The 26531-nt window shown below is 51.5% G+C and overlaps 1 protein-coding gene across 3 annotated transcripts in view; it reads left to right on the forward strand.

Moving 5' to 3' along the window:
* Window positions 1-26531, forward strand: part of kcnq3 (potassium voltage-gated channel, KQT-like subfamily, member 3) — a 609891-nt gene that overhangs the window by 498366 nt on the left and 84994 nt on the right. For all 3 annotated transcript variants that reach the window (XM_072467851.1, XM_072467853.1, XM_072467852.1), the window contains one exon: window positions 1707-1733. In XM_072467851.1, coding sequence (XP_072323952.1) covers window positions 1707-1733 — 27 coding nt within the window. The remainder of the gene's footprint in view (window positions 1-1706; window positions 1734-26531) is intronic.

A 26531-nucleotide genomic window follows, 5' to 3' on the forward strand; every position in this document is an offset into this window, starting at 1 on the left:
GCAGCAGTGCTAACTACTGCACCACCATGCTGCCCTTGTCACGATGACTTAAATGCAGATAGCAGATTACTACAGAATAAAACTACCATTACTGGTCATTGACCTGCATAATTCTCTGCATATGTGGGACCGGGTGGAATTATTTTCCGTTCTGGTACATCGTAGAGTTGACATGCGGCTCCTGCAAAATGGCATGTCTTCACTTAAAGGCATATGACACAATGGAGAAGCCTGCTATCCTCAAAAGTCATGTTCTTGCTCTATCTGATGCCCTCAGTAGCATATGAAGAGTAGTCAGTTCTCTTTGACGAGAGGGGCTTGGTGATCTCCTGTATGTGATAATAGATGACAAACTATGAAATACTGCAAATACCTCCCACTCCAACTTGGAAGGAGCCAGTTGTTTAAAAGTTTAAGGTTACAGTCACTGTCACAGCCAATATCAATGCCATCAACTCCCTGCTCTCAGGTTTCAATTGTACCTGCAGAAAGTGGCAGAATTCTGTGAGGACGTCCTTATTAAAGTGTAGGCATCTCTCACATTGTTCCTCAAGTGGTTCAGGAAGATAAATTTCTTCCTGACATCCTGGATGGATTTGTCCTTCTGCTGAAAGCCCTTCTCCCCTTCCTCCTCCTCCATACAGCAACCTGCCCTACTCTGTATGGCCTCTCCTCATACTTCCCTTCATGGTTGTGGTCAGACCAGGTATTGCGGTACCTAAGAGGTGGATGACCATTGGTTAGACCCAGGAGTCTACCATTGGCTGTTGTACAGAGGTCCGCCTAGAGAGGCGGAGTATAAGAACCAGTGCCATCCCAGCAGCCTTCACTTTCTGTATCAAAACTGCTGGGGAAGAGTTCTAGAAGATTAAAGCCTTCAGTTATGAATCACTTTGTCTTGAGAGTAATTGATTGCGCATCAATGGTGTAGCCCAAGGAGAATACCGACTACTGGACTTGTGTCTGGGAGCAAGTGAATCATGCAGAATTCTTTAAGTCAGGATCAAGTTCTTCAGGACTTGACACTTTCTTCGACTTCAGCAACTTAAAAAAAATTTGGGAACCACCAAACACTTGTACAATTACAGCAACTAACTTGAAGGTAGTCGATGATTCCTTTTAAAAAGCATTAGGTGTGGTGAGGGGTTCTTACTGCTGCTGAATATGTTCAACCAAATGTGATTATGAGAGGATGTTAACTGGAGAGTGGAGCACCAAAGTGGCAGCGCTGACACTGATTGAGGAGGGCTGGGAACATCAATTTTGGGAAATTGTAACATGCTCTGATATTTGAGCACACCAAAGAGAACTGTGTAGCATTTATTATTAATTCCAACCTGGTTTGTAATTATTCCCAACGTGTTCCATGATGTTGTGCATTTGGATAATCTATCTTTGACTATTTTGTACATTTGAAAAGCTTCCTCACAACAGGGAACACATTTGACTGCATGAATTCTCATTTCTGATTATCATGGGCGGAAAATGACTTCTTAAGGCGCTCATCTCACATCACGATAAGGATATGCAGATTTCACATGGTTATTGGTGTTTGAAGATTACATGAAAGTTATAACATCTATTCATTGCAACATTTCTATTTCATTTTTCATTCTCACAGTTTTAGTTTGAAACCTCTGTTTCAGAGCCTGATTGTAGATTAATGCATTAATGCTATCTTTTTTCCCCTTTTTTTCAATCTAAAGAAAAGATCAAGGGGATGAAGCTACCAGGTTTGTTGATATTTCTTCGACTTCATTTTTGATATTTGATTTATGAAAATACTCAGGATCTTCTTTGAGGAAAGCTGTTAATTACAAAGCTAGGGGTTCACTGGGCCATCCTTTCAGAGTCTCTTTCATTTTTAATTGCTAAGTAAAAAAGATTTCCTGCATTATTGCTCATGTAGTTTATGATAACTGGGCCTAGGCTGTCACCTGGCAGTTTCAACCAGCAAATATAGTGTTATTGGGCCCTGTTTAAATTCTGATGAATCTCATAACATTTCAATATTGAATGTTCACATACATTTTTGGCACAACAGGAGAAAAGGTATGTGAGCAGAAATGCAAGCATACACAATACTTTTAATATATTAACAAGTGGTAAATTAGAAAATTACACTTCAAGTGATAATGCCATGAACACTCTTGGGTGAAAAAGTTAATATGGATAGCTATGAGTTAAACATAATGGGAAAAATTTCCATTGCCTAAATTTTTTGAATAGCGAGTTTTTATTTCCTACAATCAAAAGAGTCGGTGGAAAACACATCCCCATTGACACCCACTCTCTCGCAACCAATTTGCTGTCCAATTTGGCTGCCGGTGGGATCTTCCCGTCCGGCCAATGTCTGTGGGCTTTTGCATTGGCTTGCCAGGTCAGGCGTCGGGGATCCAGCTGCATGGATGTCAACGTCAGTGGAACAAGAGGATCCGGCTACTAGGAAGCTCTGGGAAATCACGCTCTAAGCCTGGGAATCAGAGGCCTGGGTATGTTCAAGGGCTCCCAGGGCAGGAAAGGCCGGCTGGAGCCCAAGTGAGGTAATCCTGGGCTTGGAGGTGAAGTCGGAGGTAAGAGAGGTTCGGAGGCCACTGGACCTTAAGGGGAAGGGAGCGGCAAATTTCAGAAAGGGGCTTCTGATGGAGGTGCCCTCCTGCCCTGCCCCCCCCCCCCCCCCGCAACCCCACCTCCCCGCCACCACATTTCTCTTCCCCAAAATGTAACTTAGTTGTATTTTGAACTTTCTCCACGAGGTTCAATCTCCCGTCAGCCTAAAACCTGAGGTTGGGTGGAAAATGGCGCTTAAGTGGCCGAAGGGCTTCTATTGCTACAAACACAGGTTTCCCATCTGAGCCTTTCCTGCCTTAGCACAAAATCGCTATGTGGTAAGGTGGGTGAGTGGAATGGCCAGAGTTTTACTCTTCCCCACTGGTGGGTTTACTGGGCGCATGAAATTACGAGGATGGGATTCTCTCCGGCTTCCCACCTGCCCCTACCATACAGCAACTTTACTAAAGGGAGAGAAGGGTTATGGGACAAGCAGGAGTGTGGCGTTAAGGCCAAAATCAGGTCTTCCGTGATCTTATGATCTTACTGAAGGGTGGAGGGGCTGAAATGCCTACTCCTGTTTCTATTTTGTGTTATTTTATGATCTTATTAAGCGTACTATTTTGCACATCACATGTAATGCATTTCTTCCACACAAAAAGCTTAGGTTTGGTACCCGAGTCATCCACCTGTATGCCAAGTTTAAAGGTCTGAGAGATGAAGGTGAAAGTTATGCCTTCAAAATGGTGCAAACCTTTGACGTGGTTTTCACAATTATTTAGTTGTCTTTTGAAGTTTTAAAGGCTCTTGTATGGCTAGGAAGCTCAATGCTTTGAACTGGATTGTCTACATTGAAATTCACACTCCATTGTCTGTTAAAAGAATTGTGATGGACAGCAATTTGGAACTCGATGAATCAGATTGTGTTGTAACCTGCCTGCTTACCATTGGCTGGGGACTAATGACAATCCCACAATCCTGTAGGAGTATGAGCTTCCTCAATGAGGGGGGCCGGAGTAACCATTAGTAAACTAGAAGTATAAATAAAGCTGGCCAGTTGGAACCAGCAGGAAGGAGTGTGAAGCAAGGGAAGTTGTTGCTGCTGTTATATATTAATGTTATTGTAAATAAATGTTATTACTTTGTATCCTTAAAACTCGTGCTGGATTCTTCGTGGCCCTCACAAAACTGGCGATGAGGGTTAAAGTGATTAGCTGTCTACACTGCTGAAGCCATCTCCCTGGATTCTTGTTGGATACAGGTTGGAAGTTGTTTTCTATTGTACCATGCCTCTGTACGGACGTTTGGATGTTTTTGATGCTGCGCTGGAAAGCTGGAACCAGTACGCACAACAGATGCGTTACTATTTCCGGGCAAACAATATCACCGAAAACGAGCACCAGGTGGTCATATTGCTCACCGTCTGCGGCCCGCATACGTTTGGGGTGATTAGGAGCCTTACGTACCCAGCTGCGCCGGACACCAAAACGTTTGATGAACTTGTGAATATAATGGGGCAACATTTTAACCCAACCCCATCCACGATAGTCCAGCGTTACCGGTTTAATACCGCTGAGAGGACCCCTGGAGAATCCCTTGCCGATTTTCTATCCAGGCTACGCAGGATTGCGGAGTACTGTGACTATGGTGAGACCTTGTCAGAAATGTTACGCGATCGTTTGGTTTGCGGTATTAACAATGCGGCCACCCAGAGAAAGTTGTTAGCTGAGCCAACATTGACTTTTCAACAGGCCATTCAAATAGTATTGTCCCGAGAGAGCGCAGAACAAGGAGTGCAGGAGCTACAGGGAATGGAAGTGCATGCCTTGGGGCGCAACCCCTTCCGTCCGAAAACGTCCCCCCGCACTCCTGCGGTACCTTGGGCGAGGCGACGTCCGGACCGACGCCAGTGGCTGTCGGACATTTCTCTCCGAAGGTAGCCTTCTCCAGAACCAATGGATGAGGAGCCATGTCCGTGTCAGACTTGTAGGCGCCGACCCCGTCGCGGACGCCGGTCCTGGGGGCGCCAGAGGTGCCGTCGTTCCGATCGAAACTGGGACCAGCCCAGGGGTCGTACCTTCCATGTGGATGAACCTGCGGTGATTACTCCTGAGGACGTGGAGACGGAGGACGACTGCCTGCAGCTGCATTGTGTGGCAGCTCCACGTGTGGCCCCCATTAAGGTGACAGTACGGGTCAATGGTCACCCGCTTGAGATGGAGTTGGACATCGGCGCAGCGGTCTCTGTGATCACCCAGAGGACATTCGACTGCATCAATCAGGGTATACAGATCCTTACATTAACCGACTCACAGGCCAGGTTGGCCACCTACACGGGGGAACCACTGGACATTGCAGGAACTACAATGACCCCTGTTGTTTATGGACGCCAAGAGGGGCGTTTCCCACTTACCGTGGTGTGCGGCCACGGGCCCAGCCTGTTGGGTCGGGACTGGTTGCGCCATTTGCGGCTACAGTGGCAGCACATCCTCCAAACAGTTTCTGAGGGGTTGACTGAGGTGCATAAGATGCAGGGGACAACGTCCTGCGCAACAATTGAAAAGATGCGTTTGTCTTCTAGTACGCATGGCCTCCCCGAGGTGCTGGTCACGGATAACGGCACTCCATTCACGAGTGAGGAGTTTGTGAGGTTCACGAAGCTGAACGGCAAACGCCATATCCGCACTGCCCCTTACCACCCGGCTTCAAATGGGTTGGCAGAGTGCGCAGTGCAGACATTCAAAAGAGGCCGAAAGAAGCAGTCTTCCGGATCAATGGACACGTGATTGGCTCGCTTTTTGTTTACGTATAGGACCACCCCCCATGCGGTGACTGGGGTAGCTCCCGCAGAACTCCTAATGGGCCGGAGACTTCGCACCCGCCTTAGTATGGTTTTCCCGGACATTGGCGCAAAAGTACACCGCAGACAAGAACGGCAGGGACAGGGATTTTCTCGGCATCGGCCGATTCGGCAGTTTGCGCCCGGTGACCCAGTGTTCGTTCGGAATTTTGCTGGTGGTGCCCAGTGGGTTCCTGGCGTAATCTTTCGCCAAACGGGCCCTATATCTTACCAGGTGCAAGCCCAGGGTCGTCTCCAGTGCAAACATGTAGACCACTTTTGGTCCAGAAGACTATCCCCTCAAAAGATTCCCCGCCCCCGGAGCTCATTTCTACAGCCGCAGAGACCAGAGACAAGGGAGGGTAGTCCTCACAATCTTCCACTGGTGCCTCACTCAAAGCCTGCGCAGGTCGTTACAGAACCGAATGGAGATAGAGTCGCTGACATGACGGAGGCAGCAGACTCTGACTCAGAGATGGAGACACAGGACGCACCAGAGGGGGAATCCTCGGATCCACGGGCCGTGGATGTACAACCGTTGCGCCGTTCATCACGGAAGCGCCGGTTTCCGTCTCGTTACATGCCACCTGATCCAGCGCCGCGTGTAAATGGTGTCCGGCCTGCGGCAAAACGAGTCCGACACCCTCCTTCGCCAGGGTCTTCGGTGGATTCCTTGGACTTTGGGGGGGAGGGATGTTATAACCTGCCTGCTTACCATTGGCTGGGGACTAATGACAATCCCACAATCCTGTGAGAGTATGAGCTTCCCCAATGAGGGGGGCGGAGAAACCATTAGTAAACTCCAAGTATAAATAAAGCTGGCCAGTTTGGAACCAGCAGGAAGGGGTGTGCAGCAAGGGAAGTTGCTGTTGCTGTTATATATATATATGTTATTGTAAATAAATGTTATTACTTTGTATCCTTAAAACTCGTGCTGGATTCTTCGTGGCCCTCACAAAAGATTATTTATATTTCTAGCTCTGCAGGGTACATTAGGTTAGGGTAGCAGCTCTTTCTCTAAGTGCAATATTTTTATGAGTCTGTCTCTTTGATCTCAAGAAAAGAACAGCTGAGGGGGCTGCCACTTCACTTACTATAAAGCACTCCAATGAAAGACCTCCCTTGGCACCCTGGCAACAATTGTCGGGAGGGTACCTAGCACCTTGTCCCCCTCTCAGACTCCAAGGTGCCAGGTTGGCACTTCCAAGGTGTGGAAACGGAAGGGGAGGCTCATGAGGGGGGCTTAAGGGAGAAGGTCTGGCGGAGTGGGGGGGGGGGGGGGGGGGGCTGAATGGAGGACCTGGGGAGGGATAAAGGGGGAATTATAAGGGGTGGCCTTGCAAGCTATTAGAGTGCAGTGGTGCGCTACCGGCAACCCGGAGATGGGGGGGTGGGGTGCTGTTGCAGCAGCTAATGGAGATCAGACCGCCCTTTAAAAATGGCACTCCGATCTCAGACCTGTCCAAGAGATTTGGCCCACTTCTCTCTGTCACAGCGCGAATCCCGGCATGTTGTGGAATGGCACGCAAAATCCAAATTGCAAAAAAAAAAAAAATAGCGCCAGCAGAGACCAGTCCTGGTTCTCCGCTGGTGGGAGCACATAGACTCCCAAACATAGAATCCCCGCCCATGTGTATATATGGTTGTTACTTCACCCTCTGTAAAATGATTAAAATGTGAAAAACAGTGTCTTTAGTTCCTGGTTTGTTATCAGTGAGAATTTCTTGATGACATTCATGTTGCTGGATACCAGAGATCCCAGAAGAATTTTAGGGACCCACTTTGAAAGGTTTGCAAGCACAGGGCGTGACCATAAAATTCCTTGGGTGGGTTTAATGCGACTTGTTTGCCCAACCCTCACCTGTCTGAAATTTTACAAGAGAGAAACAAGACCTGGGGATGCCCACCCATCCTTTTGCCTATTGGAGCCCTTAGGTGCTCAATTAATAGCAATTTAAGGATCATTTGGCACCCCTGCCTCAATTTTGAGTTTGGTAGCAGGGGTTCAGGCCCTCGGGGGTTTGTCCAGCTAGTCATCCTGCTTAGACCTCTGGTGCGGGGAGAACCTACACTACTGGCTCCTCTTTGAGACCTGACACCCCCTCCCCCAAGATCTGGATCTGAGTTGCACATCAGGGGCTGCATTCTCCGGACCCTAGCACCGTAATTCTCAACGGTTTGTGTTCGCTGGTGGCAGGATTCTGTACTCCTGCCGTTTGTCAATGGGGTTTCCCATGAACGCCACTCCACACTGCCTGGAAACCCATGGGTGAGGGTGCGCTGCCGGCAGGTACAGAGAATCCCAATGTCCAGAGAATTCCGGCCCAGATCTCCTCACGGAATATTTATTCAATAATAGATGAATTAAGGTGGCCCAGAAGCACTGGCTATTGGCTTTTCAATGTTTTCATCACATATTAACGCATGGAATACGTTCACACTCGTGATTGCACACCTGATAAGTTCTCAATCTCACTGTAGGAAGGGGAGCGGGAAGGAAATTGGAGAATTAGCATTGAGCCATACTTACAAAGTTCATTGTTACTGTGACTCCAGCACACCATCTTTGTGCATCCTCCTTGAACTCAATGGTGCTCAACAGAGTTGATCATACCCTCCTTCACCATCTTTCCTCCATCGCCATCTCTTTTATATTATCGTAGCTTGTTTTTTTACATGAGATGATAGCATTGCTGACAAGGCCACCATTGTTTCTCATCCCCAAATGCCTCTGAGAAGATGGTGAGCCATTCTCATGAACCGCTGCAGTACATGTGATGTAGGTACACCCACCATGCTGTTCGTGAGTTCCAAAATTTTAACCCAGTGACAGTGAAGGAATGGTGACATAGGGCAAAATTCTCCGTTTGGGAGACTTTGCTCTCAAAATCCTGCTTAACGGGCCCCGACAACACCCCAGTTGTAGTGAGAGCTTGCACATCAGAATCAGTCATTACTGGACTTGTAATCCAGAGGCCCAGGCTAATAATCTGGGACACAGGTTCAAATCCCGCCATATCGGTTTGAGCAATTTAAATTCAATTCAAAAATCTAGAATTATAAAGCCAGACTCAGTAATGGGACCAATGCAACCATCAATTGTTGTAAAAACCCATCTGGTCTGGCCCACATGTGACTCCAAATCCACAACAATGACTCTTAACTGCCCATTGAAATGGCCCTGAAATCCATTAACCAAGTGATAGAAAAAGTAATCAACACAGCCATTACGTGACACTTAACTCACTGAACTTCTCAGCTTCAGAACTCATTACAGCCTTCTTCAGACATGGACATGAACTAGGTGATAAAAGGAGAGGAAATAGCTCTCTACATCAAAGCAGCATTTGACCAAAGGAACCCTGGGTTAACTGAGCTCAATGTACATCTCCTGGAATGGTTTCTACTCCCATTCACTACGTTCATCTTAGATATGTCCCAAAACGTTATCTTTAGTCATCTTAATGCTGTCCTCGCAAAATAAGAGAATAAGAATATATAAGACCAAAAAAGACCATCTGGTCAGGCCAAGAGTTCAAAAAATGAACATAAACTGACTTGTTTCAGTTGATTTTTGGGATCAGATCTCACAGGTATACTGACGAAGGGTAGGATGCAAAATTCTGGTTTCTCATGTTTCTCCCCGTGTCTGCGTGGGTTTCCTCCGAGTGCTCTGGTTTCCTCCCACAGTCCAAAGATATGTGGTTTAGGTGGATTGGCCATGCTAAATTGTCCTTAGTGTCCAAAAAGGTTAAGTGGGGGTTACAAAGTAGGGTGCAAATGCTGCTTTGATGTTGAGAGCTATTTCCTCTCCTTTTACACACCTAGTCCATGTCCATGTCTGAAGAAGGCTGTAATAAGTTCTGAAGCTGAGAAGTTCAATGAGTAAATTATTGCTAAATGTCACTTTATGGCTGTGTTGATTACTTTTTCCATCACTTTGTTAATGGCTTTCAGGGCCATTTGAGTGGGCAGTTAAGAGTCATTGCTGTAGATTTGGAGTCACACGGGGCAGCACGGTAGCATACTGGTCAACACAGTGCTTCACAGCTCCAGGGTCCCAGGTTCGAATCCCGGCTGGGTCACTGTCTGTGCGGAGTCTGCACGTTCTCCCCGTGTCTGCGTGGGTTTCCTCCGGGTGCTCCGGTTTCTTATCGCAGTCCAAAGATGTGCGGGTTCGGTAGATTGGCCATGCTAAATTGCCCTTAGTGTCCAAAAATGTTAAGTGGTGGTTACGAGGATAGGGTAGATATGTGGGCTTGAGTAGGGTGCTCTTTGTAAGGGCACTCGATGGGCCGAATGGTCACCTTCTGCACTGTAAATTCTATTCTATTCTATGAAACCCAGCTCGATCTACCTTTTTGTTTCCAATCTCACACTCCTCAGCTATCCGACTGCTGAGCTGACATTGAAGAAATAGCTTCCGCTATGCACTCTGATGATTTTTAATTGCATTGAAGTTGCCAAGACTGAAAATTACCCTCATTCAGACGTGAACTAACAAAGCTCCTTAGCCTCAAAATCTGCAAAATTGCTGCCATCTGGTTTGGAATAAAAACAGAAAATGCTAGAAAAAGTCATCAGATCAAGCAGCATTTGTGGACAGAGAATCCGAGGCCGCAGGGTTGCCTTCAGCAGCACCCGAAGCTCCTGCTGGAGGGAAGGATTGGAAAATCCCACCCACAGTTGACATTTTGGGTGCGATCCTCCGGCCTTATTACACACGTGCTCAAGCGTAACGAGGCCAGTGAATAGCGGGAGAGGCCAAAGTGGGAACTGTACCAGGCGCCAAATTGTTTGCGATGCAAATGGTCTGCTCCCGTCGGCAAATTCGGAATCTCGCCATAGCATGACGAGAAACCAATTATCACCACTTAAGCCCCGTTTCCATACAATTAACATGAGCCACCCATCGTCCAACGGCCTCCTGTCATTCAGCGGCCACACCAGCTGGCGCCGATCAGTACTCCTCTTCACAAACGTGAACCTGGCGGAAGGGCTTCCGTGGGAAGCCGAGGAGGTGATAAACCATCTTCGCTCACAGGCAAAGAGACCGGGGGCGCTGGGCTTGTCACCCCAGTGTTTGGCGGGGGCTGTGGGACCCTGCGCAGGGGTGGGCCACCATGGGGGGGTGGGGGTAGGTGCTGGGGGGGGGGTCCGAACCCCATTCCGGGAGCAACCCCTGTCCCTTCCCGTCTGACCCACCGATCACCCATAATCCCCACCGACTGTTGAGACCTCTGGCTGCGTGGCTGAAGGCAGTTGCTAATAGGGAATTGACAATCCTGGTTAAGTAAGCACTTGGCACATGTCAAGTGGGTACCCGTGAGTAGGCAGGGCATGTAGCATGTGGGAGTCATTGCCTAGCTTTCCGATCACACCTTGATGCCTCGACACTGTGTGGGAGTCAACACCACACTCGCAGCAGCCAATATCCGAATACCCAGGGGATGGACCACAGCTCCCGGTCTGTGACCATGGCTGGAGGGTGGGTGGGTGCCATTGGGAGAGGCAGTTGCCTGGAAAGATGGGCAAAGGGTCTGGGTGTCAGCCCGCATTGAGAAAGAAAGTGACGGAGGCATCATAATGGTTGTGCATAGAGTTGTTTAATGTGCTGTCCAATACATTATTTCTGTTAATGCTGCCCTCCCCCCAAACCCCCCGGCCCCCACCCCACCAACTCCCCACCCCCTATCTAACCCCCCTCCCCCCAACCCCGGTGCCCTCAGTGATGCTCAACATGCCTGGCCCTCCTAGCTCTACCACTACGTCTGGATGTGTCCCCAGGATGCACATCTGAGATGGAGGCAGCCAGCTGCTTACCTCATCCCGTGGCCTTCGATGCCCCGACGGGCATCCTCTGTGTGCTCTGGGGACAGGGGGCCCCGGCTCACTTGTCAACGGCACATGCACAACCGTGCCGCCCTATCCCTGAGACGCGGTCTCATCGACAGGATTGAACACGGGAGTGCTGGTGGCCACCGTTGCCACCCCATGGGTCGGGCTCCCGTTGGCACACAGTACCCCTCCTCCCAGTTGGTGTCCATAGGGCCATGGGGTTCACCTTGGGATGGAGAGGCAGCTGGGTCGAGCCCCGGCTGCCCCTGCATCATCTGGCTCTACCAGTCTTGGTGGATCCCCATGGTCATCACCATCATGTTGACGCTCTCGACGACGCTCCTCAGTTTCTGGGGCACATCCCCCAGTGATTGGGCCATGCTCTGCAGGGCCTCAGCCATGCCCACCTGCGACAAGCTCCACAGCGCCTCGGCCATTCCCATCTGAGAGCGGGACATGTCCCACAGAGCTCCATCAAGGTCAGCCTGGTACTGGGTGACATCCCCCAGTGCGGCAGATATACTGCCAAGACCCTCAGTCACGGCTGTCACCGACTGCGCGACGCCTCAGACACCTTCACTCATGGTGCCGACGATGTGCACCAGGCTCTCCACTGCTGCTGCGACCTCATCCTAGGCAGCACTGGCTGCCCTGTGGCTCACCTTCTGGGACCGTCAGCAGAACAGGACATCCCTCCTGGCCTCCACCAGGACTTCACCGTGTCCAGGAGCCTCCCCAGGTCAGTATCCCCAAATCTTGGGGCTGGTTTCCTCGGCACAATTTTTGTGAGCTGGCTGGGGTTGGCTGACCAAGTGCAGCTTAAGTGCTGCTTGACCTTGTTAGCATGGGGGCTGGCGAGTGCGGTCCCGGCGAATCAGCTGGCGAGCCGGCATTCGGAGCGGGAAGCCCGTGGGCCATGAAAAGTGGACAAATTAACGTTGAATAGCATTGCCGGCCTTGCTGGGTCATATGCTGGGAAACCCGCAACAATTCCCGCTCGCTACAGCATTTGGAAACTTTTCCGGAGAAGACACCTTCATGTTGATGATGGCCCATCATCAGAACTTATTTTTCTTCTGCCGAAAGCTCTCAATTCCATTGAACTCTCTCAGTGCCGTCAATTCCATCACACTCCGGGCAGCTCACGCAAGCTAACCCCATGTATATTGAAGAATATTTACACACATTGCGCCTGTTTCACCCAAGCAAAATAAATGGCAGCCAGGCAGGCGCCTTCCTCATGCCTTGATAAATCAGAGTCAAGCTACCTGGTTTAATGCGTAGCAGTTAATTGCACATTCTCCATGGCAACACCTCTACCAATCGGAGTCCACTTGCCAACCAATCAGCACTATTTTCCCACACAGTATAAATTTGTTGAAATCCCTCACATTTTAGCCTTGTGATTGTCCAGATGAGTGTGAGATAAAACGCTTCAACAAATGTCTATTTTTTTCAGTAATATTCAAGTTCTCCAATACCAAATGACTATTTACAAGATAATTACAGGTGAAGAAAGCAATTCAGTTTATTTCAACTCACCAACCAGAGTGACTTTTGCAACACCCAACTGCTTTCTAGATAATGACAAGGTCTTTACCTTGGCTGCACTATTTGGGAGTCCATTCCATGTGAAGAAAGGCTTCCTGTTATTTGTCCTAAATTTGACTTTTACTGGTACAAACCAGGGCAGCACAGCAGCACAGTGAGTCGCACTGTTGCTTCATAGCTCCAGGGTCCCAGGTTCGATTCCTAGTTTGGGTCACTGTCTGTGCGGAGTCTGCACGTTCTTCCAGTGTCTGCGTGGGTTTCCTCCGGGTGCTCCTGTTTCCTCCCAAAAATCCCGAAAGACGTGCTTGTTTGGTGAATTGTACATCCTGAATTCTCCCTCAGTGTATCCGTACAGGCGTCGGAGTGTGGCGACTAGGGGCTTTTCACAGTAACTTCATTGCAGTGTTAATGCAAGCCTACTTGTGACAATAAAGATTATTATTTAAAAAAACATGTGAGTCTCAGAATGTATTATTAAGTAATTTCCCTCGGCGGCAAATCTCCCCAGCTCCCCTCCTTAATTCTGGAACCTGCCTCACACTCCTGCTCTGCCTTTGGATGAAGATCCGTTAATTGCCTTGATGTGATGCACAAGATATGGAGCCACTCAGACCACCTTGCCTGTGCTGGCTCTTTGAAATTAGTCTCACTCCCTTCCTCGTAACTCCAAATAAAATTCCTTTTCGAGTGCTTATCCAATTCTCTTTTAGAAGTTCCTATTGAATCTGCTTCCACCATTTTTCAGTCAGCACATTCCAAAAAACAGACACCCGCTGCTGAAATTGTTTTCCCTCATGTCACTCTAGTTCATTCGCCAATTAATGTAAACCTCTGGTGTCTGGCTGTCGACCCTTCTGCAACTGGAATTACTCTTTATTTACTCTTTAAAACCATTTCAAGATTTTGAGACTCATATTAAATCATCCATGAACCTTCTCTGCTCCAAGAAAGGCAACTGCGGTTTCCCTGTCTTTAACTGAAGTCTTTATCCCTGGCACCATTCCAGTAAATCTCCTCTATGCCCTCTCTAAGACCTTATCATCTTTGCTAAGGTGTGGTATCCATAACAAATGCCCTCAGTACTCCAACTGTGGCTGAACTTGTGTTTTAAAAAGAGTTAATATCACTGCCTTGCTGTTCGTGCATGCCTTTTTATAAAGCCAAACGTTCAGATGTTTCGTGAACAGGTTTCTCAAGTGCCAACTTCAAAGATGTTGTACCCTCAATAACGACGCTTAGAGAGTGAAACAGTAAAGAAGGCTTTAATAAGCTAAGAACAAGCCTGGTGCCGGGATGGGCGCTAACTAGGTGCCACCCACAAGGCGGCCCTTATATATGGCTCCCAGGTGGGCGGAGCCGGAGGCAGAGTCCCCCAGGGTTCCAAGCCCGGTCTTAAAGGGGACATCACCTTACATGATGACAAGGGTACAGTAATACAGTAACCGTTCATCACAAAAGACTTGTGCTGTACACCCCAAGGTATGATTAACTGCATCCCTTTAAAATTGTACCATTTCCTTTATATTGCCTCTCCTCATTCTTCCTGCTAAAATGACTCACTTCACATTTTCTTGTGTTAAATTTCAAACAGGTCAACAACCTTCTCAGCTCCTCCAGAATGAGTGACAAGCCTCCGTTTCCTTTGGAGGGAGGTAAATGGATAAGTGTGAGGGTGTGGATGCCAGGGAGGGAGAGCCCAACATGTTAGTAGCAGTGGGTTGAGGCTGCAGCAGCTTCTGGAAAAGTAATGATTGAAGCACTGTAAGGGGGCACACATCTGGCATTGCTAACTCTCATAAACTTGTTCGAGAGTAGCCCATTGCTACATGCATATCATTGGCCACAGATGCTGCAAGAAGTGTGCAAAACGATTAGGTGTTGGACTGGACTCTCCATTGACAGGATCCACCGCTTCACCGGCAGCGCACTCACGCCCGCAGATTTCCTGACGGCGTAGGGGGTGCCCACAATGGGAAACCCCATTGGCCGGCTGCCAGGACGGAGGGTCCCGCTGCCGGCGGGAGCACGCTGCACCAGAAAACGGGTGCAGTGACTAACGTTAATCTCCTCTGTTCCTGCAAGAGACAGGGCCCATAACCCAGAGAGAGGATCCGGAGTGGTGATGAATCCTGATTATCGCCACCCTGATTCCCATGGAGGAGGAGGCTCTAGAGCTAGCAGGATTTTCACCTTCGGTTGCCGTTCAGTCACAGGAGGATGATCAATCTCATGAACAAGCACGCGGGGAAGCAATGGGTGAGTATGAGAGGTGGAATTCTCCGACCCCCCCGCCGCCCCGATGCCGGGAAGCAATTCTCTGCAGTGCTGAGAATCGGCGCCGGCGTGGTCGGCGAGCCGCCGGTCAGGGTGTGTGCCGACTCTCCGGCCTGGGCCAGCGCGCCAATTCTCCGCCTCGGATGGGCTGAGCGGCCGTCTTCAAAAAGCCGAGTCCCGCCGGCGCCATTCTAATATCCTCTGAGCCGGCGGGACCTCGGCGTTGAAGAGTCCGGGGGCGGCCTGTGGGGGGGAGGGGAGCCCGATCCCGGGGGGGGGGGGGGGCCCTCCAGAGTGGCCTGGCCTGCGATTGGGGCCAACCGATTGGCGGACCAGCCTCTCTGCCCAACGGCCTCCTTTCCCCCTCGCCGGCTCCTGTAGCCCTGCGCCATTTGGCGTTGGGGCCGCTGCGGGGAAGAAGGCCACTGTGCATGCGCTAGTTGCCGCCGGCCCAACTGTGTATGCACGGACCCCGCGGCGCCGGGTTCCGGCCGGGATCGGCAGCTGGGGCGGCGGAGGCCGCTCCAGTGCCGTCTTAGCCCCCTGTGAGCTGCAGAATGGGGTCCCTGAACGGGCGCCGACGCCGGAGGAAAACACTCCCATTTTTACTCCGGCGTCGGCACTTAGCCGCCCGCTGAGAGAATCCCGCCCAGTGTTCCTGTGTCCTCCATTGTGCAGTCATTGAGATGCAGTGCAGCAGATACTGTGGGCTCATGTCTTATGTTGTGAGAATCACTCATCATTCTGTTCTCTCGCGTAATCAACTGGAGGAACAGAGATCTTCCATCTCGACTGGCCATTCGTCCACCTCTGAGGAGGAGGAGGGGACCTCAGAGGGTGTAGCCTCACGCCATTTCCCTGCACCATCCACCAACACATACTTTCACATCAGTGGTATATGTTCGTGAACAGATTCAGGGCCAAGCCTAGTATGAGCACCTGACAGCTGTCAGAAGCTGTGAAATCCGAAGCCACTCAGAGGAGTGTTGAAGGCCAGGCCCATGCTGATCCGCAGGCTGATGACATGCCAGTTACCTGTGAGGGGGAAATGGTGGATGTCCAACATAAGGTGTATGAAGATCGGGCAGAACCTCCAGAGGATATCCACCCCTTGGCTCAGACAGTGAAGGAGCACATCCAGGCCAGGAGTGCTATGATCTCTCTCTCATCTGCACACGTGGCCTCCTCTACTGAGAGGCTGGTCATTCTCCTGGGCTGTCCTGCAGTCCAGTCAGCGGCTGCTGTAGATGCACACAGGTCTACATGTCATCACCTTATCCATAAGGTCATAGGATCAGTGGCAAGGCAAGAAGGGGATGAGATTCCTGGAGTTTCCTTCAGGACCTTGTCCTTCCCAGGTCAGGAGGTACAAGTGTGCCTTACAAAGAAGGAAGAGCGACTGCCTCCTGATTCTGGGAGCTTCTCTCAGGATGTTCCAAGTGTGGACAGCAGTTCCATTGCCCATCTACCAGGACCTCAAGGTCCCGCAATGACTGAGAGGGGGTCCTTCATCTGCGCAGGAGCCACTCAGCAAGTCAGGGCCCACCAGAGGACACCCAAGGCCATCCCAGGAAATGGGCAGCAAGTTCAGCAGCCTACTTCCACTTCAGCTGTTAGTGAAGGGAAAGCAATATACAGGAGCACTCAGAAAATATTACAGAAAACTCACTGGATGCACTTGTGCCTCATGAGTGATTAGACAGTTAATGATTCTCTGCTTTTTCATAATGATTAATATGATAAATGTATGACTTGGTTTATGAATGTCTATATACAGTGTTGCTGGCACTGCAGAAGTGATGTGTTTTGACTCATGGACTGGCTGCGGGGGGGTGGGGGGGGGGGTGCAGGGCGAGTATATGCTCATCATTTCTGCATTGCAGAAATAGCAGGTGTTCGTCGCCTGGTTCTCAGTCTTACAGCAGAGATGGGATGATTGATATTTGTGTGCTTGGAGTGTGAGTCTTGGCTGATTAGCTGCAGTGCATGGGTCAGGACAAATGAATGAGTAGAAGTGCTTCCTATGGCTCCCTTGTGCCTAAATCTTTCCATCCCCGTCGCAGACCCTCATGTCACCTTTCAGGATGCTATTGCTCCTCTTCAGCTTCCTGATTGACCTCCTCGTCTGAGGATGCCTTTACCTCCACAGGGTCTTTGGCAGCCAGACCACTATCTTCTGTAAAAACAGGTTGGGCAATGTAGAGCAGGCCACCGCTGTCCAGGAGATCCTCACGAGGATATATTGAAAAGCCCAAATCGATCAACCCAGCCCCCAAGGTTCAGGTTGAGAAGGCTAATGGGCTGCTCGATGGTTGCTCTGGTCTCAGTGTGGCTCACGTTATAGCATTGCACTGATTCTCCCCAGAATTCCTTACTGGGGACAGCAGCCATCATTCAGTGGTCTCCCTTGTCGGCAGGTATTCATCCTTGCAGGCATAGGGCAGGCGTTGGAAATCGGTGGTACCTGGGAATGCCGAAGAATGTACGTGTCTTGGCTGCTCCCACAATAACAAGCACACACCTGCAAGGTCCACTGGCAATGGTCACAGACCAGATAGACATGAAGTGATTTGAATCCTTTGCGTTTAATGAAGACCACTGGCTGGCCTGTAAGAACCTTGATGCCATGAAGTGACCAAATGCATGAAGTCTCCGAGCCATGAACCCGAAGGGAATACATCAATGGTGTCACAGCCTCTGGCTCTTTTGACCTGACTATCCACATCACCTGAGTAAGGTATGTATTGGCTGGCCTTCCTGAAGAGCACATCGGTCACCACCTTGATTCCCTTGATTCTTGATGGGAAATGCTGCCTAAGTCTGCAGCGGAATCCTGGAATGAGGCTGAGCCATCGCCACATTCAGGGTCACAGTAACTTTGAGAACCACTGGAATTGAGTGACCGCCATTCCAGTTGGAGTTCACTTCCTCCACCATCAGGGCACACAGATCTGTCACAGCCTCTTGGGAGAGGCTTAGTCGTTGGCGTCACTATTGCTCCATCATCCAGAAGTCATTCATCCCTTGCTTGTAGACACAGGCCATAAGGTGAGATTGTCTCCAAATTGGTGTCTACTTGCTGTTTACTCCGTGGTCTTCTTCCACTTCACCACCACCAGACTGTCATTGCAGGTAGTCACGAGGTTGCTGCTTTTAAAAAAAACTTTTATGGGATGTGGGCGTCGCTGGTTAGGCCAGCATTTATTGTCCATAAATTGAGGGGAGATAGATATAGGACAGATGTCAGAGGTGGGTTCTTTACTCAGAGAGTAGTAAGGGTGTGGAATGCCCTGCCTGCTACAGTGGTAGACTCGCCAACACTAAGGGCATTCAAATGGTCATTGGATAGACATATGGACGATAAGGGAATAGTGTAGATGGGCTTTAGAGTGGTTTCACAAGTCGGCGCAACATCGAGGGCCGAAGGGCCTGTACTGCGCTGTAATGTTCTATCTCTAGTTGCCCTTTAGAAGGTGATGGTGAGCTGCCTTCTTGAACCGTTGCAGTCCTTGAGGTGTAGGTATACTCATTGTGCTGTTAGGGAGGGAATTCCAGGATTTTATCACAGTCACAGTGAAGGAATGGTTATATATTTCCAAGTCAGGGTGGTGACGAACTTGCAGGGGAAATCCAGGTGGTGGGGTTCCCAGGTATCTGCTGCTCTTGTCCTTCCAGATGGTAGTGGTCGTAGGTTGGGAAGGTTTCGCCTAAGGAACTTGGCAAGTTCCTGCAGTACATTTTGTAGATGGTACATACAGCTGTAACTGTGTGTCGGTAGTGGAGGGATTGAATGTTTGTGGAAGGGGGAGCAATGAAAAATAATTTATCACTTTGACATTAAGGGTGGCACAGTGGTACAGTGGTTAGCACTGCTGCCTCACAGCGCCAGGACCTGGGTTCAGTTCTGGCCGTGAGTGACTGACTGTGGAGTTTGCACATTCGCCCCGTGTCTGCATGATTTCGTTGGGGTGCTCCGGTTTCCTCCCACAGTCCAAAGATGTGCAGGTTAGGTGGATTGGCCATGATAAATTGCCCCTTAATGTCCAAAGATGTGCAGGTTAGGTGGGGTTACGGGGGTAGGGGGAGGGAGTGGGACAGCTGGGGTTCTCTTTCAGAGGGTTGGTGCAGATTAGATGGGATGAATGTCCTCCTTCTACATAGTCGGAATTCTATTCTATTCTATTGTTTATTTTTTCTTGATACCTTAACTTTGTCTTTGAAATTCATGTTTAATGTTGTGCCAAACCAGGGGCGAAATTCTCCCCCAACGGCGCGATGTCCGCCGACTGGTGCCAAAAACGGTGCCAATCAGACGGGCATCGCGCCGGCCCAAAGGTGCGGAAGGCTCCGCATCTTTGGGGGCCGAGCCCCAACATTGAGGGGCTAGGCCGACGGCGGAGGGATTTCCGGCCCCGCCAGCTGGCGGAAATGGCGTTTGTTGCCCCGCCAGCTGGCGCGGAAATGCGGCGCATGCGCGGGAGCGTCAGCGGCCGCTGTCAGTTTCCCGGCACATGCGCAGGACCATCAGCGGCCGCTGAAAGTTTCCCGCGCATGCGCAGTGGGGAGAGTCTCTTCCGCCTCCGCCATGGTGGAGGCCGTGGCGGAGGCGGAAGGGAAAGAGTGCCCCCATGGCACAGGCCTGCCCGCGGATCGGTGGGCCCCGATCACGGGCCAGGCCACCGTGGGGGCACCCCCCGGGGTCAGATCGCCCCGCACCCCCCCCAGGACCCCGGAGCACGCCCACGTCGCCTTGTCCCGCCGGTAAATACCAGCTTTGATTTACGCCGGCGGGACAGGCAATTTCTGGGCGGGACTTCGGCCCATCCGGGCCGGAGAATTGAGCGGGGGGTCCCGCCAACCGGCGCGGCCCGATTCCCGCCCCCACCCAATCTCCGGTACCGGAGACTTCGGCGGGGGCGGGGGCGGGATTCACGGCGGCCAACGGCCATTCTCCGACCCGGCGGGGGGTCGGAGAATGACGCCCCTGAGCTCAGGCAGCTGCTGCTGGGTTTCTAGCTGAAAGGGAATGAGAGTCTCACAGGAGTCTGGTTGCTTTTCGGAGGGCTAGCAAAAGGGATTATTTGTGCTCCAATAAAACAGGAAGTGCTCAACACATCTGGTGGCATCTGTACAGAGAAAAAAAGAGGTCAGTGACCCTTTGTCAGAACTAATGCGGATCGTAAACCTGACGTGTTGACATTTTTTCTCTCCATAGATGCTGCCTGGCCTGCTGTGTATTTTCAGAATTGTCTGTTTATTGTTAGATTTTCAGCATCAGCAGTACTTTGCTCTCCAATTATTTACTCAATGCTGAGCATTTATAAGTGTGGTTAGTGTCAATTTAAAATGAGAACATTTTTATCACTCAATGCAAGTGTAACTCTTCTGTCAACAGAGTCCAGTTGTATGGATAGGAGCAGCACATTATTGCAGATGAATTGGTTGGTCTGAATTTACTGGAATATTTGCCACTTTTAAACTTGGAAGTGAAGCCAGTATTCATAGGTCATTAGAATATATCACCGTTAGTTCAAGATATTCATATTTGTACATGGGGTTGTTTTTTGTGCTGCTTGAGGTTCAAGTCCATTTAATATTGCTGTCCAGATATTGCGTGGGGCCAAGTTGAAAGAAATGGATCTGGTTACTTAATCTTTTTGATTGATTGATTGATTGATATTTATTGTCACATGTACTGAAGTATAGTGAAAAGCATTTTTCTGAGGTCAAGGGAACGTACACAGTACGTACATAGTAGACAAAAGAATAATCAACAGAGTAAATTGACAGTAGTGCATCAACAAATAGTGATTGGTTACAGTGCGGAACAAGGGCCAAACAAGAGTAGAAAAGGGCATCGTGAATAGTGTCTTACAGGGAACAGATCAATCCAAGGGAGAGTCGTTGAGGAGTCAAGTAACTGTGGGGAAGAAGCTGTTCCTATGTCTGGATGTGCGGGTCTTTAGACTTCTGTATCTTCTGCCTGATGGAAGAGTCTGGAAGGGGGCAAAGCCTGGGTGTGAGGGGCCTCTGACAATTCTGGCTGCTTTTCTGAGGCAGCGGGAGGTGTATACAGAATCAATGGAAGGATGGCAAGCTTGTGTGATGCGTTGGGCTGAGTTCACCACACTCTGCAGTTTCTTGCGATCTTGGGACGAGCAGTTGCTATACCAGGCTGTGATTCAGCCAGATAGGATGCTCTCTATCGCACATCTGGAGACGTTTGTGAGAGTCGATGCAGACATGCCAAATTTCTTTAGCTTCCGTAGGAAGTAGAGACGTTGTTGGGCTTTCTTGACTGTTGCATCATCGTGAGTGGACCAGGACAGACTGTTGGTGTTGGTGACCCCCCCAGGAACTTAAAGCCATCGACCATCTCCACTTCGGAGCCATTGATGTAGACGGGGGGGGGGGGGGGGGGGGGAGGGGGGGTTGTGCTACACTTCCCGAAGTCGATGATCAGTTCCTTGGTCTTTCCAGCATTTAGAGAGAGGTTGTTTTCGGTACACCATGAAACCAAGTGATCTATCTCCCTTCTGTGGTCTGATTCGTCGTTGTTTGAGATACGACCCTCCACAGTCTTATCATCTGCAAAGTTATAGATTGAATTGGAGTTGAATCTGGCCACATGTGTGCATATGGAGTACAGCAGAGGACAGAACACACATCCTTGCGGGCCCCGGTGTTGAGGACTATTGTGGAGGAGGTGCTGTTACCTATCCTGACAGATTGCGGTCTGTTACCGAGGAAACCAAGGATCCAGCTGCACTGGGAGGGGTCAAGTCCAAGATTGCGGAGTTTGGTTATTAGTCTTGTCGGGATAATGGTGTTGACGGTGGAGCTGTGGTCAATGAACAGCAGTCTGGCGTAGGTGTCCTTGTTGTTGAGATGTTTGAGAGTTGATTGTAGGGCCAGAGAGAGAAAATCTGCTGTGGACCGGTTGCCGCGGTAGGCGAACTGCAATGGATCGAGACCATCTGGGAGGCTGGCATCGATCTGTCTCATGACTAGCCGCTCGAAGCATTTCATGATAACAGACTTCAGGGCCATCGGTCGGTAGTCATTGAGGCAGGCTACCTTGTTCTTCTTTGGTACTGGTATTATGAAGCAGGTAGGGACCTCAGAGCGCAGAAGTGAGGTGTTGAAGATAGCTGCAAATACACTTGCCAGTTGGTCAGCGCAGGCTCTGAATGTTCGCCCAGGGACTCCGTCGGGGCCCGTTGCTTTCCGCAGGTTTACGCTCAAGAAAGCAGCTCTTACCTCCGAGGCTGTAATAGTGGGTATGGGTGTGGGTATGGGTGTGTGGCGGGTGGCACTGTATTTGCTGACTGTTCAAAGCAGGCATAGAACTTGTTCAGTTCATTGGGGAGGGATGCTCTAATCCCAGAGATTCCGCCTGGCCTTGCTTTGTAGCCTGTGAACTCATGTGAGCCCTGCCTTAGACGTCTTGGGTTTGTGTCGTTGGCCTGGGTCTCTAATTTAATCCGGTATTGTCTTTTGGCATCCCTGATGGCTTTCCATACGTCGTATCTGGATTTCTTATATAGTTCATGGTCAGCAGACTTGAACGGCACTGTCGGGGTCTTTAGCAGGGAGTGGACCTTTTGGTTGTGCCAGGGTTTCCGATTGGGGAACACCCATATTGTCTTCTTTGTACACAGTCCACGACACACTTACTAATGAAGTCTGTGGCGGTGGTTGCGTACTCGTCTAGGTTAGCTGCCGCGGCCTTGAATATGGACCAGTCCACAGACTTCAAGCAGAGAGTGTCCTCTGATGCCTTGGACCAGCACTGCACGGTTTTCTTGACTGGTTCAGCACACTTGAGTTGCTGTTTGTAGGCCGGAAGTAGGAGTATCGACTTGTGGTCGGATTTGCCAAAGTGTGGTCGGGGAATGTAGATGTAGGCACCTTTCATGCTTGTATAGCAGTGGTCCAGGGTGTTTGCATCTCTGGTGGGGCAGGAAGTATGTTGATGGAGTTTGTGTAGAACTTTCCTGAGGTTGGCCTGGTTGAAGTCTCCAGCCACGATTGTCAGGGCTTCAGGGTGATTTGTTTCTTGGTTGTTAATGGTGGAGTGTCGTTCATCAAGTGCTTTCTTCACTTCCGCCTGGGGTGGGATGTCGACAGCTGTGATGGGTACACAGGTGAATTCCTGTGGAAGGTAGAAAGGGCAACACTCCATGGTCAGGTATTCTAGGTCTGGGGAGCTGTGGCACGCTAGGGACACCACATCCGAGCACCAGGAGGTGTTGATGAGGAGGCAAACACCCCCGCCCTTCAGCTTGCCTGAGGACATCGTGCGGTCCATCCGGTGGATCGAGAAGCCTTCGGGTTGGATGGCGCAGTCTTGTGTGGCTGGAGTAAGCCATATCTCGGTGAAGCAGAGCACACAGCAGTTCCTCACTTCCCTCTGGGAGGTAAGTCTAGCATAGAGGTCACCCAGCTTGTTTTCAATCGCTTGAACGTTTGCCTGGAGTATGCTGGGAAGAGGAGTCTTGAAGCCACGTAATTTAAGTCTCACCTTCAGTATGGTGCGCTTTCCCCACTTCCTGGGTCGGGGCTGCCCTTCGATGGGAGGGCTGGATTTCCATAAGGTAAGTGGTTACGTTCGGAGGAGTCGTGGATAATGGTGCCAGTGGCAGGTTCACTGGAGGGGGTTATACGTGGGTTGGTCTGGTCATGTGGGGCAGCGAGTGTCGGGTTTACCTTCCAGTGTGGTCAGGCGGGTACCTGCCGCTTCGGGGTTGGCTCGGGCGTTCCCGTTTCGCTGGCGAGGTATCGCGCCCCCGCAGTCTAGTCATGCGGAGATTGGCCTTGTTGGTGGTGGTACTTCAGGGTGATGGACAGGTTGCAAATCATGTGGTAGGGTCAGGTCATGTGGTCAGAGACTGGAGGAAACAGTCACATGGTCGGACACGTTGTGGGCCTAGTCAGGCCTACACCGGGGAAAGGATGCAGCAGTTCACCTGGAGCAGGTAAGTCATGGACATTTTGGTGGGTCCTTGGGTCGTTGCTGGGCGGGAGGGCCCCGATCCCTGGGCCATCGCTGGGCGGGAAGGCCCCGGTTCTTGGGCCATTGCGGGGCAGACGATCACCGGGCGGGAGGCCCTCGATCCTTGGGTCATCGCTGGGCAGGAGGGCCCCGGTCCTTAGGCCGTTGCAGGGCAGGCGATTGCTCGGCGGGAGAGCGCTGGTCTTTGGGTCATCGCTGGCCGGGCGGGCCTCAGTCCTCAGGCGCTTGCTGGCCTGGTAGGCCTCGCTCCTCGGGTGGTTGCCGGCCGTTTGGCCTTGGTCCTCGAGTGGTTGCCGGCCGGGTAGGCCTCGGTCCTCGGGCGGTTGCTGGCCTGGTAGGCCTCGCTCCTCGGGTGGTTGCCGGCCGGGTAGGCCTTGGTCCTCGGGTGGTTGCCGGCCGGGTAGGCCTCGGTCCTCGGGCGGTTGCTGGCCGGGTAGGCCTCGCTCCTCGGGTGGTTGCCGGCCGGGTAGGCCTTGGTCCTCGGGTGGTTGCCGGCCGGGTAGGCCTCGGTCCTCGGGCAGTTGCTGGCCGGGTAGGCCTCGGTCCTCGGCAGCTGCTGGCTTGGTAGGCCTCACTCCTTGGGTGATTGCTGGCCGGGTAGGCCTCGGTCCTCGGGCGGTTGCTGGCCGGGTAGGCCTCAGTCCTTGGGCGGTTGCTAGCCGGGTAGGCCTCAGTCCTCGGGCGGTTGCTGGCCGGGTAGGCTTCGGTCCTCGGGCGGTTGCTGGCCGGGTAGGCCTCAGTCCTCGGGCGGTTGCTGGCCGGGTAGGCCTCGGTCCTCGGGCAGCTTCTGGCTGGGTAGGCCTCACTCCTTGGGCGATTGCTGGCCGGGTAGGCCTCGGTCCTCGGGTGGTTGCTGGCCGGGTAGGCCTCAGTCCTTGGGCGGTTGCTTGCCGGGTAGACCTCGGTCCTCGGGCGGTTGCTGGCCGGGTAGGCCTCACTCCTCGGGCGGTTGCTAGCCGGGTAGGCCTCAGTCCTCGGGCGGTTGCTGGCCGGGTAGGCTTCGGTCCTCGGGCGGTTGCTGGCCGGGTAGGCCTCAGTCCTCGGGCGGTTGCTGGCCGGGTAGGCCTCGGTCCTCGGGCGGTTGCTGGCCGGGTAGGCCTCGGTCCTTGGGCGGTTGCTTGCCGGGTAGGCTTCGGTCCTCGGGCGGTTGCTGGCCGGGTAGGCCTCGGTCCTCGGGCGGTTGCTGGCCGGGTAGGCCTCGGTCCTTGGGCGGTTGCTCGCCGGGTAGGCCTCGCTCCTCGTGCGGTTGCTGGCCGGGTAGGCCTCGGTCCTCAGGAAGTTGATGGCTTGGTAGGCCTCGGTCCTCGGACGGTTTCTGGCCTGGCAGGCCTCGGTCCTCGGGCGGTTGCTGGCCGGGCAGGCCTAGGTCCTCGGGCGGTTGCTGTCCGGGTAGGCCTCGGTCCTCGGGCAGTTGCTGGCCTGGCAGGCCTCGGCCCTCGGGCGGTTGCTGGCCGGGTAGGCCTCGCTCCTCGGGCAGTTGCTGGCCTGGCAGGCCTCGGTCCTTGGGCAGTTGTTGGCCTGGCAGGCCTCGGTCCTCGGGCGGTTGCTGGCCGGGCAGGCCTAGGTCCTCGGGCAGTTGCTGGCCTGGCAGGCCTCGGTCCTCGGGCGGTTGCTGGCTGGGTAGGCCTCGGTCCTTGGGCGTTTGCTGGCTGGGTAGGCCTCGGTCCTCAGGCCATCATTGGTCAGGAGCGGAGGTCCAGCGGCGCATGTAGGATACGGATGGAGTTGTGCCGGGTCATGTGAGGTTCGGAGGATCCTCAAACCTGTAAGAAAACATAGAAGAGCATTATTAGTAATTTTACATGAAATGGAAAAGAGTTTTAGTAGGTTAGAACGGTGAAAAGAGAGAAAAGAAAGAGATCTGGTTGAGAGAGCTCGCTGAGAGTCGCTATGCTCTGGCGCCATCTTGAATCTAGTACTTAATATGAATGATCGAGCTTTGCGTAATTGTCTGACAAAGTCGTGGTTATAAAGTACATCACACTGACACCAAAGCTTTCAGTGGACTTTATAAATAGAGGCACTGGGTACAAAAGCCAAGACGTTTTGCTGAGGGCAGCACGGTGGTGCAGTGGTTAGCACTGCTGCCTCACGGTGAAGAGGATCCCGGTTCGATCCCAGCACCGGGTCACTGTCCTTGTAGAGTTTGCACGTTCTCCCCGTGTCTGTGTGGGTCTCACCCCCACAATCCAAAAGGATGTGCAGGGTAGGTGGATTGGCCACGCTAAATTGGCATTTAATTGCAAAAAAAAAAATTGGGTACTCTAACTTTATAAAATAAAAGTTTTCCTAAACTGAGATGCAACAGTTGGACCCCACTGTGACTATGGATCCCTATTCTGAGCACTCTAAGGAGGTGAGGAAGAGGATGAAGGGGGGGGCGGGGGGAGAGCAGGAGGGAAATCAGGGGAAACAGGAGAAGTGCAGGGCCCATGATTTCTCTCTATGGCCCTGCTCTGAAGA

The sequence above is a fragment of the Scyliorhinus torazame genome, chromosome 11, assembly GCF_047496885.1.
Source record: "Scyliorhinus torazame isolate Kashiwa2021f chromosome 11, sScyTor2.1, whole genome shotgun sequence".
NCBI classification, from domain to species: Eukaryota; Metazoa; Chordata; class Chondrichthyes; order Carcharhiniformes; family Scyliorhinidae; genus Scyliorhinus; species Scyliorhinus torazame.